The 18352-nt window shown below is 39.0% G+C and overlaps 1 protein-coding gene across 3 annotated transcripts; it reads left to right on the top strand.

The window, feature by feature from the left end:
- The first annotated feature begins 612 nt into the window (after window positions 1–612).
- On the top strand, window positions 613–2797 carry LOC100022742 (ubiquilin-like protein). Of its 3 annotated transcripts, none has more exons than XM_016422049.2 (2): window positions 613–1660; window positions 2045–2797. In XM_016422049.2, the coding sequence occupies exons 1-2, from the start codon at window positions 889–891 to the stop codon at window positions 2653–2655; spliced, it is 1383 nt and encodes a 460-aa protein (XP_016277535.1). In that variant the 5' UTR covers window positions 613–888; the 3' UTR covers window positions 2656–2797. The 3 variants fall into 3 exon arrangements, with proteins under 3 accessions (XP_016277535.1, XP_056651060.1, XP_056651058.1); XM_056795082.1 differs by having other exon boundaries at window positions 614–1056; window positions 1456–2797; XM_056795080.1 differs by having other exon boundaries at window positions 614–2797.
- The last annotated feature ends 15555 nt before the right edge of the window (window positions 2798–18352 follow it).

Genomic DNA, 18352 nt, shown 5'->3' with positions numbered 1-18352 from the left:
TGCCGTAAAGCAATCCAATATTGCAAAATAATGCAAAACATTACTATCAAGCAATATAAGCGATATGTAAAACAGTGCAATGCAATACCCATTTATTAGTCCAAAGCACTGATAGACTCCATGGAAAATACAAAGCTTAGAGGCAATATGGTCCCTGTGTTCAAGAGAGTGCCAGGGCCTAGGGGGTAGCAAAGCACTGTTTCAAATACCTCTAAGAAAATATGCAATGGGTGCATTAGGGGGCCAAAGTGTTGTATGTTAGGGGTGAGGTAAGGAGTGCCCAAGAGGAACGCCACCAAACCAAAGGATTAGGAAAAAATCCTGAAGGAGGTGCAATGTGAGTTTGGTTTTTAAGGATCCCATAGGAATTCCCTAAACAGCAACAGACTGAATGAGCTGACTGAGACCACGGCCACAGCGTGGACCTCTCTTTGGAGTTAGGATTGTTGCCTTCCTGTGTAGAGTTCTTGAAGACAATGACTGAGAGTAGCCAATGCTCCCCCCCTTTGCTTTCTTCCTACAGACATCCCTTTACCCTGCCCCTCCCCTGCTGGAACTATGAGGTCAAGGGTGATTTCACAATACCCCTTCGATGGGGAGCCTCTGCCCTGTGGGGCAGGGCAGGGCAGGGACAGGGATGGGGGGGGCAAGGCAGACTCACTTTGCACTAAGGATGAGCCAGTAGCCAGACCAGGCCACATCTGGAGAGCTGGGGTGGGTGGCAGAATATTCCATCAACACCCAGCCCACACCCCGTCCCTCTTACTCAGGGGACACAACGCTACCCAGACCTAGCAGCCTGAGTAATAATCATCTGAGACGGGGAACAGTGGCGAAGCTCACCCACCCCCACCCCCTTCACCCTTGCCTTCCTGTCCACCAGGCCCCATGCCCCATACCACCTCCAAGTCCCAAGTTCCAGTACCAGTGCAGATGGCCCAGAATGGGCAGACTTCACGGCAGCCCCCAGGCAAGGATGTCTCCCCAAGCATCATCAGGGTATTGGTGAAGACGCCTAATGCCCAGGAGGAATTTGTGGTGTCCGACGATACTACCGTGAGTCAATTCAAAGAGGCCATTTCAACCCAATTCAAATGCAATGTCGATCAGCTAGTGCTGGTTTTTGTGGGCCGTATCCTGAAAGATCAGGACACTCTGTATCAGAGGGGTATCTTGGATGGCTATACGGTCCATCTAGTCATCAAGTCCAAGAACGGGCCCCCACCCCAGCCCTCCGGGCCCCACGGGCCACTTCTCATGGACTTGGGCCCTCGAGAGGGAATAGGAAAAGTAGTGGGTAATGGGGGGCGACAGCCCATCATCCCGATCCGTAACACAGTGCCGACCCCCATACCAGCTAGTGAGCCTGAGAAGGCCAAAGCCCAGAGTCAGATTCCACAGCCGCGTACTGCAGAGAGAATGGCTCAGATGCTTGAGAGTCCTGTCATCCAACAGCTCCTCTCCAACACCGAGCTGATGAGGCAGTTGATCATGGACCACCCTGAGGTGCAGCAGCTGATGAAACAGAATCCTGAGGTGGGCCACATCCTGGACAACTCAGAGATTCTGCGGCACACCCTGGACCTGGCTCGGAATCCAGCCATGATGCAGGAGATGATTCAGAGACCAGATATGCCAAGGCCCCCAGAAGGCTTCTGGGGTAATGAGACAAACCCTGGAGGGGACAATGCCCTGGGGCGGAACTATGCAGAGCTCCCCGATTCCTTGTTTGGTGGTATTCAGGATCCTTTGCGGGAGAATCTTTTCACAGAGTTTATGCATGGGGCTTCATCCCTGGGAGGCACCTCCCATACTCAAAGCCAGGAGAAGCAGGATTCCAAACCCGTGCCCCGTGTCCTACACAATCCACCCCCTGGCCATCCCCTCAGTGGCCCCACTCCTGTTGCTGCTGCCATGGCCAATGCCCCAGCTGCCACTTCCAAGGGCTCAAGCCGGGCACGTACCTCTAGCACCCAGGGCATCCCTCCCCTGACCACAGAGTCTCTTGACCATAAGACAGACAGGAACTTCCCCCACATGGCAGATGACCCCCAGCTTCTAGAAGACCTGAGCTCTGGGACTCGATTTACAGGCAGCATGCTACAGCTTCTGGTACAGAACCCACATCTGGCAGCACAGATGATGCTTTTCATGGGGTCGCCTCAGCTCTATGAACAGATGCGGCAACAGCTACCCACGATTCTGCAGCAGATGCAGCTGTCAGACCTGCTGCTGGCCCTGGCAAACCCCAAAGCATCCCAGGCACTGCTGCAGATTGAGCAAGGTCTCCAGATGCTGTCCACAGAAGCTCCAGCCCTGCTGCCATGGCTCACCCCGTACCTGTGGGGCTTGGGGAGGAGTGGCTTCCCCGAGGCCACTGCAGCAGGGGCCCAGAGCAAGGAGGCATCTGGCCCTCAGGGCAGAGGGAAGACTGATACACGCTACCAGCCACTTGCCATCCTGCAGCGTCTTCAGGCTCTCGCTGGAGGCTACTCCCAGCAGATGCAGCCTCCTGAAGTCCGCTTCCGTCCACAGATGGAACGTCTGAGAGCCATGGGCTTCCGGAACCACAATGCCAACCTTCAGGCATTGATTGCCACTGAAGGGGACACCAGTGCTGCTGTCCGTAGGCTCAAAAGGTCCCAGGCATCTTAATTGTGTTGTTCCCCTTCTGTCTCCTTGCCCTTCCTTCTGGGTTTGCCTGTCCTAGGACATGAAAAAAACAACCAAGATCCCTTCCCTATGGAACAACTGACCACTGATCACAGTGGAAATAAAGTGTGATGGCTACATGTGATTTGTTGGCTCTAAAAGCTTGTGTTTCCCTCTTTGGCCAGGCGTCTTCCTTCCCTGGACTCGCTTTGGGGAAATGGCACCAGATTAAGAGTTTGATCACAGGTTCACAGATATGAAGTTGGAAAAGAATTGGGAAATGATCTAGCCCAATCCCTTCATTTTATAGGACTCTGAGAATTGTATGTTAAATGGCTTATCCAAGGTCATACAGACAGCACTCAACCCTAATTCCTCTTACTGCAAGTTGGTACTTTCCATGTGCCTTCTTGCTCAGCGGACAGTGAGTTTTAAATTAATACCCTGGACTAATATTGTTTCTCTTCCTCCTCCCCCCACACCATCACATCTGCCCTGTTATGTTTAGGTATGCGATACAATGATGCTCACATTTATGCAAAAACTTCAACATACATGTCCAACTTCATGTCATTTGGAGACTTATTTGCCCACAGTCCTCCAAATGCATTCACTAGAACATGATTTTACAAGTGTACCAACACATGCATATAAGCAGTTCGATCTCCATCTCTATCTCATCTGCACCATCCCATTTGGAAAGTTGTGGCATGGTGGAGAATTGGCCTTAAAACCGGGAAAGATATCGTCTCCTAGAGGTCATCTCCATCTCTAAAGTGGGGCTGTGTCAAGTCCTTTAACCTCTCATTCCCCTAGGATAACACTGTGCAGGGAAGGTGCTGGCCTTCATGGGGGAAAGGAGTTCCCTAACAGTAAAATCATAGGTTCTGATCCTATTCCTTATTCCCATTAAATGTTCAATTAGATTGAAATCAGTTCATATCTTTTGGATGCCATCAAGCCCTGTACTTAACTTTATTTTTTAGAAAGACCAAGAGAAGAAGCCTGGACTACTGTTTAGGGGGAAAAATCATGACTGAATAAGACAAAAAAATAGACTTGGAAGTTTTCTTTTAAAAAAATCTAAACACTGAAGATAGCCATTCACACAATTTCCTAGGGCAGTAAGCCAAGGGCTCCTTAGAAAGAAGCTCAGTGATCACAAGAGCTAGTGTGATCTTAAGAGATCTTAAGAATCTTGAGCTTGAGCTTGATGAATCAAGAAAGGCTTGATTGATAAGGACCAGAATAATGGACCTTCCATTATAAAATAGATGGGAGCTGAGCCTAGAATTGGAAGGGCAAAAATATGTTAGGAACTGCAGTTCAAACAGATTTCAGTCATAAATATCTGATTCCATGGAATAATGGAGTGGAAGACTGACCATCAAGAGAAGTACTTTTTTCTTTCTTTTTTTTTTCCAATGGAAGGGGAAAGAGAAGCTTTTAAAAAAAGGAGTTTTTATTCTTCCTTGACTGCTATTATGTATGACTTGTAAAGTAGATTTTTATATTACCTAAAGTGATGACCACCTGAAAGGTAAAAGCTAAACCATAATCCATTAACCCTTCACTTGCTTCCCTTTGCAGAAGCTTTCTCTAGATCTAATTGATAATGTATGAGGCCTTCTGCCTCAGGATTTCCTGCCCATCTTCATCCTCACTATGACTGAAGCAGATTCCTTAATTCTCTACATTCCCACCCTATAGCTGTCAGACAATTATTGTAGAGTCTCCCAAAGAATTTCTTCAATCCAGATTGGGGGGTAGGGGAGTGGGGAGTAGCAGAATATGTCCACCTTTCTTTCAAGGGCTAACTAATGAGCTCTAGTATTCATACCACTCAATAGATGTACCCAACCCAGATAATTCCTTGTCAGTCTGATGCACTCCAACTTCTAGCATCCTCCCTCCCCAGGCTCCCATGTATTTATTTTGTATTTATACTATCTATATACACATTCATAATCAATAAACATTTGTTGTGTCTACTATGTGAAACACGGAATAGAAAGAAAGACAAAAGACAATCCTTGCTTTCAAGAAGCTCACAGTATAAGTATCTATCCTCTCTCTATATATAATATAATCTTGTTGGGAGCAAGGGACAAATTTCACTTTTATTTTTTTATCTTCACAGTACGTAGCACATAGTAGGTGCTTGAATACTTGTCATTGGCTCAAGTATGTGGAAGGTTTGTTGTGTGAGGATTCAAAGAACAGAATGAGAATTCTGAGAAAGCAGTAGCAGTTACGGTGGCAAATTTTCACTTTCAGGCAAGAAAGAAAAAAATGAAACAAAACAGATTTCCCTAACCATTAGTTACCTGAAAGTGAAATTGACAGCCTGAGGAACTATTGATTCCCCTCCCTTTCCCTTCCCCAACTAGAAATCTTCTAGGCAAAGATGAAAAATAACTTGTCAAATGATAACAATAGCCAATAGTTAGCATTTATATAGCTATTTTAAGGGTTTGCAAAATGCTTTATGTATGTTAAATCATGTGATCCCCATAATTCAATCAAGAATTTTTAGATGGAAAAACTTAACTGTGAGGGATAAAGTCATTTGATCCCATCTACAAAGGTAATAAATAACTGAGCCATGATTCTCTCAGATCTTTCTGTCTTCAAGTTCAGTGATTTATCCATTCCTCTTTTATTTAAAGGGGATTCTTATTCAGGTATAAACTAAATTAGCCTATGAAATCCCTACCCAATCTGAGATTCTGTGATCATAGGATCTCTTTCTCACAACAACTCTTAAAAAATAGTTTGCTATCTGTCTCTCATCCTTGGAATGTTTCCCTTTTTACCTCTGCCTCCTCTCTTCTCTGGCTTCCTTCAGGTCTCATTTAAATCCTGCCTTTTCCAAGGAGTCTTTCCTAGTCTTTCTTAATTCTAGTGCATTCTTCCTATTTATTATTTCCTATTTTCCATGAATATAGTACATGCTTTCTCCCCTGTAGGATGGGTGCTTCTTGAAAACAGGATTTGTACTTTTCCCTTCTTTATGTTTCTGATACTCGACACATATAGGAGACACAATAAATTTTACTGACAGTATATCCTCTAAATCTTTTGTTCTCCAAATTACTCATCCCAGTTTCTTCAAGTGATACTTGTATGGTTTTGTTTCCAATCATCTCTGCATCCTATTTACTCTCATCTCTATTTTTTTTTCAGCATGATACTACTTGTGAGATCCTGGAAATAATCATAAGAATTGGCATTTTAAGATTTATGTCACTTTTTGAAATAAATTAACTTTTCAACTTTATTCTTCTCACCTAGGAATTGTGTGGTTTGGCTAGATCAACTCTAAATCCACTTGTAACATACTCTAAGTGAATCAGCCTCTTTCAATAGGATGAGAGAGAAATCCCTTTGCCTAGAAAATGAATCCCTCCACAGTCAAACTTAAAGAGGCATCACAGATTAGTAAATAAAAGTACTAATACAAGAATCAGAAAAACTTAGTTCTTTGACATTCAATATCTGTATGAAATCAAATAAATCATAATTTTCAGGCACTATATAAATATGAACCCTTAACATTAGACAAAATGTACTTCCATCAATGCTGACAATGAAACAAGGCAGAACCTCAAACTCAGAGTTCACAGTCACAGCCTCTTGTCGCTAAGGAGTTTTTCTCTATCTCCATTGCTTATATTCTGTCATAATCATAGTGGTAGAATGGTAAGTGAGAAATTAAAAAGAGGGGGAGTATGTAATTGTCTGCTTCATTCCACCAAATGACCCACATTACTGACCTTGCCATCATCCTTGACTCTTAACTCTCTCATCTCTGCCACCACGTCCAATCAGAAGATAAATGTCATGGATTCTCCTTCCACAATTCACCATCAGTCCCTTTCATACCTATGAGACACTTCATCATAGCAGGTCTTCTTCATTCCTCATTTGGCCTACAGTTAGCCCAGCAGTATGAAGAATGAATCCTTTGAAATGGTACCATTGTTTGAAATTCACACCCCACTAGGACAATAATAAGGGGGGTAGGGGTAGAGCCAAGATGGTGGCTTAGTAGCAACAAAAGCTGAAGCTACTCTGATAGTTCTTCCAAACCAATCTTTAAAAAGAGACTCAAAACGATAGGAGTCAAAAATCAACAGCAAGACAGAGTGAGAGGGTTCTCCTGATGAATACAACTTGAAAGGTAGGCAGAGTTTTATGGGATGAGGGGAAACCAGAAGCAAAATTGCATAGAGAGGTATGTTGGCTGACCACCATCCCCTCCACATATTGTACCAGGCTCTGATTCTGGGCATAGGCCAACTTTGTAATGTTAGGACCTGGGTTACATAAACAACAGATCACCCCACACTCCAGACTCAGCCCTTGAAGTCCCAGGCCCTGGCACCATCTCAAAGTGAGACCTGGAAGTCCATAGAGCTTGGTCTTTTCAAGCCTTAACTGTAATGAAGACTAGCCCCAGGGCAAAATAGTTCACAGGAAGTCATCAGCAGAGGATACAGAATTATCAGCTTTCAGAATTCCTAGTTTATAGGCAAAAATAAAAGGCTGGACACTGAGCAAACAGCAATAGAAACACCTAACCCAAGAAAATGTCTATGGAGACAAAGAATGAAGCACAGAGTCAATAGGGGACAGTAAGATCAAAACAACCACATGCAAAACTTCAAAGAAAAATAGAAACTGGTCTCAAGTCCTAGAAGAACTCAAAAAGGAATTCAAAAATCAGACAGGAGAAGAAAAATGGGAAAAAAGAAATTAAAGTAATGCCAAAAGAAAGTAACAGCTTAAAAAGAAGAATTGGCCAAATGGAAAAGGAGGCAAAAAAATCCAATGAAGAAATTAGTTCCATGAAAAGCAGAGTAAACCAACTGGAAAATGAGGATCAAAAGATCATGGAAGAAATTCATTCTTTAAAAATTAGAATTAGGCAAATAGTTGCTAAGGTCTTCACAAGACATCAATATAAAACAAAATAAAAAGAATAAAGGTAGAAGAAAATATGAAAATATCTCACTGAAAAAAAAAAACAAAACAACTGACCTGGAAAATAGATCCAGGAGAGACAATTTAAGAATTATTGGACTACCTGAAAGTCATGACCAACTATGATAATAAAACCTGCATAGTCCATAGGGTTGCCATCTGATAGACATGACATAAATGTCTATTATGATTCCAACTTAATTTTGCAGCTTTTTTTCATTTTCCTCCCCTTCACATACTCTATTCCAACCAAACTACTCTTTTAGCTATTTCTTAGGACTTGCCATTCTATCACTTGTCTTCTTTCTAATAAACAGTCCAGTACCAAGACCTAAAATGTAGTTTAGTGCCCTTTCTGCCTCTCCAAACCTCTTCCTTCTATCTCAACTCCAGTGTTATCTCTTCTATGAAATCTTCTCTGATCTTTCCAAGATGATGTTGTCTCCCACATTCTCCTTGTACACTGTATTTTAGTGGAGAAGCTAAAGCCTTTAAGGAGAATATACACTCTCTAAGGATATAGATGGTTTCATATTTGCCTCAGAATGGAGGCCCAAGCAGAACCTGACTTTGTTGGGGTTATTGAAGGTCTTTTCTCATATATGAATTTCTGATTTATGTTCATTGAAGGAGTTTCCCTGATAGGAGTTCCTTATACTAATGCAATGACAGGTCTGGATGTGAGGTAGCTGGGTCATGCAATAAAGAGAGACCCAATCCAAGTCCAAGTCCTCCCCAGCACATAATGGATATGTGACCTTATGAAAGTCTCTCTTAGGAAATTTAACTTCTCAGGGCTCTCGGTAACTAAAGAAATTTCAGAGCAGGTAATGGTCTACATTGGTAGAGAAAATTTCTTCAATGACCTCTAACAGTGAAAAGAGATGTTTATTTAAAAAGGCAAGATTCTTAATATGACAAATTTTATACACTTATCTATTAACTATCTATACACAAGGCTCATCACTATCAGTACTCTCTCTCGTATACTTATTAATCCCATTTTATTAAGAAACTGAAGCAGATAAAGATTATCTCACTTGCCCAAGGTCACATACTTTATAGGTGTCAGAAGGTTGGAAATGAATTGAGTTCTTCCTTTAGTCTATGCCTAATGTTCTATTCTTGCCACTGGGAAAAATAGGTTGAGATTGAAAAGGTGACATTTTAAACTTAACATATATAAAGAAAAAATTCTTAACAGAGACCTTCAAGCAAAGGCTATATAATGCCTTATTATCTGTATGTTGCAGAGATACAGCAAGTATATATGTAAGTTTTTTGGTTCAGGTTTGAGTAAATGAACCCTGAGGTCACTTAACCTCTCCAAAAAAAGATTCTGGTTTAAATCCCAGATTTCCTTGACTTGTGATTCTCTCTCACTGTTCCTGCCTCTTATCCAATCAGTTGCTGAGTTGTCATTTCTACCTTTGTGGCATCTTTCCCATATACCCAGTTCTTCTAACATTGACACCACTCTGGTGCACATACTCATCTCCTCACATTTAGACTAGTGCAATGGACTGCTGGATTGTCTGTCTGCTACAAGTATCTTCCCATTCCTATCCATTTTTCATTCAACCACAAAAGTGATCCTCTTACATCACAGATCTAACCCTGTCATAGCTCTATTTAATAAACCCCAGTAACTTAACACCTCCATGATCAAACATAAAAACTTCTCATATTCATAGCCCTCTATAACCTGCCCTCACTTTCTAGTCTTCTTAAACCATCCCTTCCTATGACATACTCTGTGATTCACTGACATTGCCCTCTTTGCTGTTCTTTAAACAAAATACTCCATCTTATTACTCCAGACATATTTTGTTAAATCAAGCTTAGAATGCACTCCCTCCTCATCTCTGTCTCCTGCCTTCTCTGAATTCCATCAGATCCAAGCTAAAATCCCATGTTACCCCAATGTAACTCCTGCCTAGCCATATAACCTTGGGCAAAACAATTCTCCCTCCAACCTCAATTTCCTAATCTGTCAAATGGTAATAATAATCCATTGCTGACCTTCATCACAGGACTATCACAACTATTATGAATTTTTTTCCTGGTTTGTGGACAACACTGTGAAGAGTTAACTACTTTCTTCATCTCTTATCCACATGTTTTGGGATAAAAGCTGCTCTGGTTAGTTTTTACCAACTACCATGAAGAATTGTGGATGTTGGAGAAACATCAGAAACTGTCATATTAACTACTCCCTGTATGATGTGGTAAAATATTAGGTAACTGACTTCCCGACAAAGGAAAAAGCACCATCTTTATGACAGCTCAGGAGAATGGCACGCATAGGAAGCTGAGCAGTTTCAGGGAGCAGGGTTATAATGGATAGGAAAGGATGGGGTATACAATCAAGGGCACAGACAGCAGAACTGGTTGCTCAGTAAGTGCTAAGAAATGAACAATCAAAAATAAAAGGCTCATCAGAGTTAGATTCATGGGTTGGGGATGGACAAAAGAGTCAAAGGGATTTACCTCCATGAGTTCTGTTTGCTAAATTGAACCTATAGTGATAGGCAGGATCTGGGTTTGAGCCAATCTTTCTTAGAGGTTAGGAGCTTCTGTTCCATCAAGACTCCAACCTGATGTTGTTTGCTGGCATCTTTTAACTGTACTCATGTGGTGATATGGAAAGATTGCTGACTCAAAAGTCAATAGACCTGTCAAAGTTTAAACTTCAGCATTTCCTTTGTTTGGAAGGGTCATTTCTAGGCTTCAGCTTCCTTGCTGTAAAATGAGATGGTTTGACTAAATGTTTATTCTTTGGTCTTTTTGCTTCTCTAGATATAATCCTATGTAGAAGAGTTATCTATATTTTTGTCTTATTCTTCTACCATACTGTAGGTTTCTTGGGAGCAGGAACTGTTCCTTAGTATGTTCCTCCTTTAGTATGCATAGCTCAAATTCCCACATCCTTAAAGCATTAATATTTTAGAGTACTTTTATAGTTATGTAGTGTGATCTTGTGGGAAAAGAGCCTGACATCTAGACAGAAAGACTTGAATTCCAGTTTTGTCATTGGCTCATAATAATTTTGTGATCTTGGGCAGGTCACATAAATGCTCAGAGACCTACCTGGTCTCTAATAGAGCTTTCATAATCCACTTGAACTGTGTCCATGGAAGGATCTTCTCAAGGAGGTATTACCTACCTAGTGTGATCTTAGATCTGGAGATGGTTAGTGTTTGTTGAATAAGTGAACAATTAAATGAATGAAAGGCATCTAGTACTTCACTCTAAATAAACAGGAAAATGGGTGGGTGTCTTTTCCAAAGGTGAGAAGTCCCAGAAATGAGTCCTCAGTCTTTAGTGGAAGACAATTGTCATCACAGGTTCTGAAGAAATGAGATATTGGACCCCAAAAGGCACCAAACTATAGAATCAGGGTCTTTTGTGCATAAGCTGATTCTTTTCCATGCCCCAAGGCTTGCTTTTCATATTATGATCAGGGGAGTTCAAAGTCTGTTTTTATGCTGATTTACATGTTTCATCAGGCAACTAGGGGGTATAGTGGATAAAACTACAGGCCTGGATTCAGGAAGTTCAAATCCAGTCTCAGATACTTGCTAGCTGTGTGACTCTGGGCCAGTCATTTAACCCTATTTGCCTCAATTTCCTCATATAAAATGAAAAAGAAATAGCAAATTATTCTAGCATCTTTGCCACAAAAACTCCAAATGATGAAGAATAACAAAACATGTCCTACCCATGAGGATTTCTTCTACTAAATTCTCCCAAATCTAATATTTTTCTTTTGGTTTTGCTTTCATGGTTTTTATTGTTGTTTTTTTCCCCTGGCCTGGATTATATAAATTCACACTACCACCTGAAGGAAAACCACCTGCTCTTCCTAGTCACCACCTATGAATTCGGGTAACATCCTTGAGGCAACCCTAACCTAAGCCTAGGCTCTAGCTTTCTCTTCTTGGACTATCATAGTACTGTCTATTTTCACACTCTGGAGTTTTCTAAATGTATATCTTCTTTTCTCACTTATGGCTCCTTAATCTCTGATATCCTCACTGATATCTTTGTACAGAACAATTTTCTATCTCAAATTGGCTATCATGTTTTGTTATGAGTTCTTTGGATTGTGGTTGATCTTCATGTTAATAAGTTACCAAGTCAAAGTCAATTATCTTTATAATATTGCTATGATTATGGAAATCATTGTCCTAATTCTATACTTCACTCTGTGTCCGTTCACTTGAGTCTGGCCAGGTTTTTCCAAAAGCATTCTCTTTTTCATTTTTTATAGCACTATAATCTGTTACTTTCATATATTGTAACTTATTCATTCATTCCCCTGTTGTTTATCTCAATTTCCAATTATTTGGGAATATAAAAAAGAACTGCAATAAATATTTTTGAAAACATGGAGTTCTTTTCTTTTTTCTTTGTTCTCTTTGAAGTTTAGACCTAGTAGCAGCAGACCTAGTAGCTGGATCAAAGGGTATGTACAGTTTAATAACTTTTGGGGCATAGTTTCGAATTGCTTTCCAGAATGGTTACACCAATTCCCATATCTTAATCTGATGAGTGAGGTGCTATCTCAGTTATTTAATTTGCATTTCTCTAATCTTTAGAACATTTTAATATGGTTATTGATGATTTAAATGTATTCTTTAAAAATTGATTTGACTTTATCAATTTGAGAATGGTTCTGTTTCTTATAAATTTGATATAATTCTCAATATATCTTAGCAATAAGACTTTTATCATAGAAACGTGAAAAAAATATTTTTCCTAGTTCCTTGTTTTCCAATTTTAGCTGCACCAATTCTAATATTTGCATCAAATTCCCTTTACTCAACATAATTTTTATTAAATTATAGTCAGTAAAAGATACATTTCATATCTCTGCTTTTCTGTATTTGCTTTAGTTACTTATGTACTAATGCAAGGTCATTTTATGTGCCATACACAACTGGTCCTTTCTATTTCCATTCAATATTCTCCAGAGGTTTAGCATATCTAACTTTTCTAAATTTTATTCAGGTCTTTGACTTATTTATTTTCTGGTTCATTTTTTCTATGTCTGAAAGAGGTAAATTTAGTAAATCATAGTTCTAGGAAATTATAGTTTTATTGTCTATTTCTTCCTGTATCTCATTTAACTTTTTTTTTAAGAATGTATAAACTATGCTATTTGGTGCTTATATATTTCATTTCAATAGTGTCTATGGTACTGTTTTGCAAATGAGTATCCTTGTTTATCTTTTAACTTACATCTTTGTAGGTGATCATAATTGCTATCCCTGCCTTTTCTACTTCAACTGAAGCATAATAGGTTCAGTTCCAGCACTTTATTTTTATTATGAGTATATTTACTTCAAGCATATTTCTTGTATACAATATAATGATGGATTCTAATTTCTTCATTTTAAAGGGGAAGTTTATCCCCCTTTATGCCACGATTATGATTTCTGTACATTTCTCATCATCCTATTCTTATATTTATCATTTTTCTTTCTGCCCCCTCTTTCAGCCCTATTTTGCTTCTAATGCTTCCCTTAATTTATGGTTTTTCTAATTCACTCTTTTCTTAACTCCTTTTCCTTTGTATTTTCCCATTGAAAAAATGTAATTATATATATCCAACTCTTTGTATATATGTATTCTTCCCTCCATCAGTTCAGATGCAAGGTTCGAATCACACCTACTTCCCTACTCTACTGCTCCCTTTTTATTATAGGAACTCCTTTTTGTGCATTCTATGTGAAATAATTTTTTCTTCCCCCCTTTCCCCTTATTTCAGGCAACTCTCTTCCCCATTCCTTCTATTCTTTTGAGATTATCCAAACACAACAGAGATATATTCCATCTAAATAGTCTCTATGACCCCAGGTGATGATAAAGTTCTCAGGAGCTATATGTATCATCCCATATAAGAATATAAAGTCTAACCTTTAGTCCCTTAAGAGTTTTTCACTCATCTTTACTTTTTTTTATAATTCTCCTTTTGTGTTTGTATGGAAAAATTCCCATTCATCTCTGATCTTTTCATCAAGAGCACATGAAGGTCTTATATTAAAGATCCATTTCCCCCCCTGTTGCATTATACTTAGTTTTGGTAGGTAGGTAATTTCTTTGGTGTAAGCCTAGATCTGTTGCCTTATGGAATATTATATCTCAACTCTTCTACCCATTTATTATGGTAACTGCTAAAGCTTTTGTGCTTTAATAAAATGCTTCTGACTGTAGCTTCTTGATAATTATTTCTTTCCTGGCTGCTTACAATATTTTTCCCTTGACCTGGGAGATCTAAATTTTCCCAGGAGTTTTTATTTGGGGGCTTTTTTCAAGAAGTGACTGGTAGATTCTTTTAATTTCTACTTTGTCCTATAGTTCTAAGCTATATGGACAGTCTTATGATTTCTAAAAAGATTACCTCTAGGTTATTTTTTTGTACATGACTTTCCCATAGTCCAGGGATCCTTAAATTATCTCTCCTTGATTTTTGGGGGGTCAGTTGCATTTTTTGTATTTTCTTTTTTTAAGTCTTTTGATTATGTTTTTATTGATATCTCATGGAGTCATTAATTTCCATTTACCAATATAATTTTCAAGAAGTTATTTACTTCATCAAGGTTTTGAATCATTTTTAACTGTTACTTCTCTTTTCATATCTTTCTTCCTTAGCGATTTCTTTTCTCATGCTTCCCTCTACAATACTTGCTGTCATAACCATTCACTTAGTCCTTAGTGTATGTGCCTTTGAGTTATTAAAATAATGTCATTTTGCTGGGAATGATCTTGTTTCTTGTAGGCTATAAGAGTATAGCATAAACTGTAGTCCAAGGTTCTCAAAGTTTTTGGTTTTGTTTTTTACTACCTCAGGATTCTTTAACCTTCTTAAAAGTCATTGAAGATTCTTCTCTTCCCCCCTAAATGGAGTTTTTTTTGTTATATTTATGGGTTATAAATCCAGTGGCATGCTATAGCTAACTTAGCTAACTTGTACTGGGCTCAAGAGAACCAACTATTTTCTGTGAGTTTTTATACATCAGAAACTGGCAGATGTTATAAACAGGACTTAATTTATTGTTTTATTGATTATCTAAATTTCATAAAGTTTATGGGAAAATGTTTAAAAATTAAATTTAACAAAAGCATATTATCATACTTTTGGGGGAATGATGTGAGGAAGAGAAGCATTTGTTAAATATGTATCAGTACACCACTAGAAATCTATCAATATTTTTCACATTAAAAGTAAAATATACTTTATATTATGAAAATAGTTTTGACCTTCAGGATGTCCTGAAAGTGATTTGAAGACCTCTATCAGTTCATAGTTCACACTTTGATTGTTGCTTCTCTTACAGATTCCATTATTTTGGAAAGGCTGGATCTTGGAAGCCAGACACCATTTTCAGAGTGCTAACCGGTCAAGTACAATGATACTCTTTGCCAATAAGTTGATTATTGCTAGTGCATTATTTGGCTATAGCAACACAATGTAGCTTTAGAACAATAACACAATCACTACTCTATGTTCTTCTTTAAAAAGTTTACTCTGTGTACTGACTTATTCTGGTTATGAACTCTTTCTATGTCCCTTTTCCATCTGATAGAATCTCAAAATCATTTTCATCAGCATGCTAACATATCTCAGACTGATCTTCAGTTTGAATAGTATATTATTAAATATAACTCATCTTCCCAAGGTCTCAATTATTAATGTATCACAATGTACTCTGTGGTCTTGCTGAATCAGAAGCTCAAAGACTATCTGATATTTCTCAACTTTGCTCTTGCTGATTGAAAAGTAGACTATCTACTTTCAAAGGATAGAATAATAACCGTGATGATGACAATATGGCTTTTATTAGCCAAAATTACTAAATTCAATCTTAAGACTTTTCTCAGTTCTGGAACTGTCAAAGTTATCCTTCTTCTCAGTTGTTCCCAGCAATGTTTTGACTTTAAATGGCTTTCACATTGAAATAACAACATATTGTTTAGAAATAGCTCCACTCAGCTGAGGGGTAATGGTAAAACATATGTGGGACTTTCTCATTTGGTGCAGCACTACATCGAAGAGAGAGCCAGTCTCCAGAGCCAAATCTCTTAGTTCAACTCAGTGAGATACGTTCATCTTTGTGAATAAAATACCCGTCTGTGAATTAGGTAAAGGATCTCTCCTTAATTTAAAAGTTGGAGGCTGATGACATCCAAATAATAGAATATAGTTTACTCTGGTTGGGTTTGCACATTAGTACTGTTAAAAATAACTTCTCAACACTTTTTCATATACATCTTCTTCCCATGTAGGGCTAAGTGACTATCTACTACTACTACCAGAGGGACAAGACTACATTATTTGCTCTCCATTTCATTTGGATTATTACTGGCAAGTTCCCATATGCAATTTACAAGTTGGGGTCAAATATTAGTTGCTGTTGCAGTTTTTCAACAGTTCTCTTTCTATGAAATATTTAAGATTTAAATTTAAGATTTAAATAAACAGTGAGATCTTTTTTTGACCCCTTTAACAGAGAGTGATTTGATACTTTTCCTCAGCATATGACTGAAAGAATGGCTGGACACCCAACCCAAATTAATTGATGCCAAAAGTATCATCCCATGACCCAGATGACCAAATTTTGCTGCTATAACTAGTAGCAGTATATTCTTCCCCAACACTGTTTTATGTGAGACAGAGTTCTCAATACTGGCTCTTGCGGTAAGATTCAACCATCCCTTGGCATCTTTTTTAGTAACAATAATATTACAGTAACACCTCACATTTACATAGTGCTTTCAGGTTTGTAAAGTGTTTTCTTATTAGGGTATCTGTACGTAATGGATATTGAGAGCTATTTAGTAGATGTCCTGTCTTTCTTACTATTATATGACCCGTCTGGGGCAAAGATGTTGACTGATTATTCTTTGTATCCTCACTCTATGACACAAAAGTGCACTTAATAAAGTTTTGCAGATGTTGACAATAATGGAAGAAGTTGTTGAAGATAATGATGGTGATAATAAGTCAAAAGTTCTGTTATTCTATCAGTGCTGAGTATTCCTTTCATCTGTACTTATTTCCTATCCTCCACCTAGTAGTAGATGCTTTTCTTGAGTCACTATAATGTGAATTGGAAAAGAAGAGAGGGGGAAATCTTATCATTTTGTGGCCAGTCGGTTGATGATGATCCTATCCTAACTTAATTACCTAGGTTAGAACTTAATGAAGTCCATCCACAGTCCATCTCTGGGTCCCTACTTAAATTGGTATTATCTGATGAAAATTGGAGAACTGAATTAGATCACCTCTAAATTATTTTTCATTTCTAAATCTATTGTACACTCCTTTACCATGAGTTTTTCTACCTATTTTTAAGTACTCTAATATTTAGGAAGATTTTCTTTATGTATGAACATTTGTAACTTCTCCATAAGAGACACTGACATGCATGGTCAGTAGGTGTGACAAGGAAATCACTTTAAAAGACTGATATATATTAATTTAAGGTCGCCAAGGAATTCAGCTATGTAATTCCTTAATGAAAACTCAAGTCAGCAGTCAACCTTTTATGGAGTTTAATTACAAACAGGAGGAAGAAAAGTATTAGAGAGAGAGAGAGAGAGAGAGAGAGAGAGAGAGAGAGAGAGAGAGAGAGGAGAATAGGGCTTAAATACCCCCTCTGTTTAGGCTGGGCCAAAAGGCCCAAGCCCTTAGATAGCTGAGGCAAAGAAAAGAGATCAGTCCCTATCACTCACGTGACCAAAATGGAGAAACAGTCTCAGGGGCCTCCACCTCCAGCTTCCTTCAGAGCAAGCTTCTCAGAGCACAACCTCTCAGAGCAAAACCTCTCCAACCCCTCCAGTCCTCAGACCTCGCTATCTTTAAGGAAACCATCTAAGTTCCCTCCCCTCAGTTCTCACATCTACCAATCACTGTCCATGTCTTCCCTGTGCCAATGGTGGCTCTAGCTTAACCCAGGACCACCCAGAGGTCTGTGGCTTTGCACATGTCTGTTGAAGGTCATATTCTCAAATAATTAAATCTTGATCCTTTGCTGCAGCCCTTCCTAAATCCTTTTACTCTGAGTAGGGTGGAGATTGTATTCTGTCATTCCAAGTATCTCTATTGTATTAATTCTAAAATCAATCATGACTCAAAGAACTTCCTGTTCTATGTTTAAGCATAGGTCAAAGCCCTTTCCATTGTTCAGCAAAAGGTTTCTGTCCTAAAGAAATCTTAAGTAGGGAGGAGAAGGACCCTCCCATGCCTAGGGTTTCACATTCCAATAGAGTTTCTTACTATCAGTAGGAAATTTTTCCCAGTATGAAATTTCCCAATGGGGAAATTTCCAACATTCATAAGTCTAAGAAATTTTAAGATTTACATAGGGAATAGGTGGTATGTCTGCATTCACATTTACAAATTGTTCAATGCCTCAAGTCTTTCAGGTATTTTGACCTAGGAAAGGACTTTCTTCCAGAAGAGAAGACAAAAGGCTAAGATAAAGAGTAAGAGGAAGGGCTGAAGGCAGTCTCCTGAACAGGCAGAGAAAGAGAACCAAGCAAGGCCCCTCTGTCATGGAAAAACAGGAACAGCTCTCAGGTGATCAGACCAGAAACTTAATAAACTTGAAACCTTGGACTAAAGGACCTAATCTTCCTGATCTTGTGCCATCTTGATCTTTAGGGTCTGAAATTGAGTGTATGCCTAGACATTTTCCCTGCTACT

The sequence above is a fragment of the Monodelphis domestica genome, chromosome 4 (genome assembly GCF_027887165.1).
Source record: "Monodelphis domestica isolate mMonDom1 chromosome 4, mMonDom1.pri, whole genome shotgun sequence".
Taxonomy (NCBI): domain Eukaryota; kingdom Metazoa; phylum Chordata; class Mammalia; order Didelphimorphia; family Didelphidae; genus Monodelphis; species Monodelphis domestica.
This window is presented reverse-complemented; position numbering and strand designations above follow the sequence as displayed.

Coding starts and splice junctions, on each gene's coding strand:
- LOC100022742 (XM_056795080.1), top strand. CDS start 889: ATGCCCCATACCACCTCCAAGTCCCAAGTTCCAGTACCAGTGCAGATG.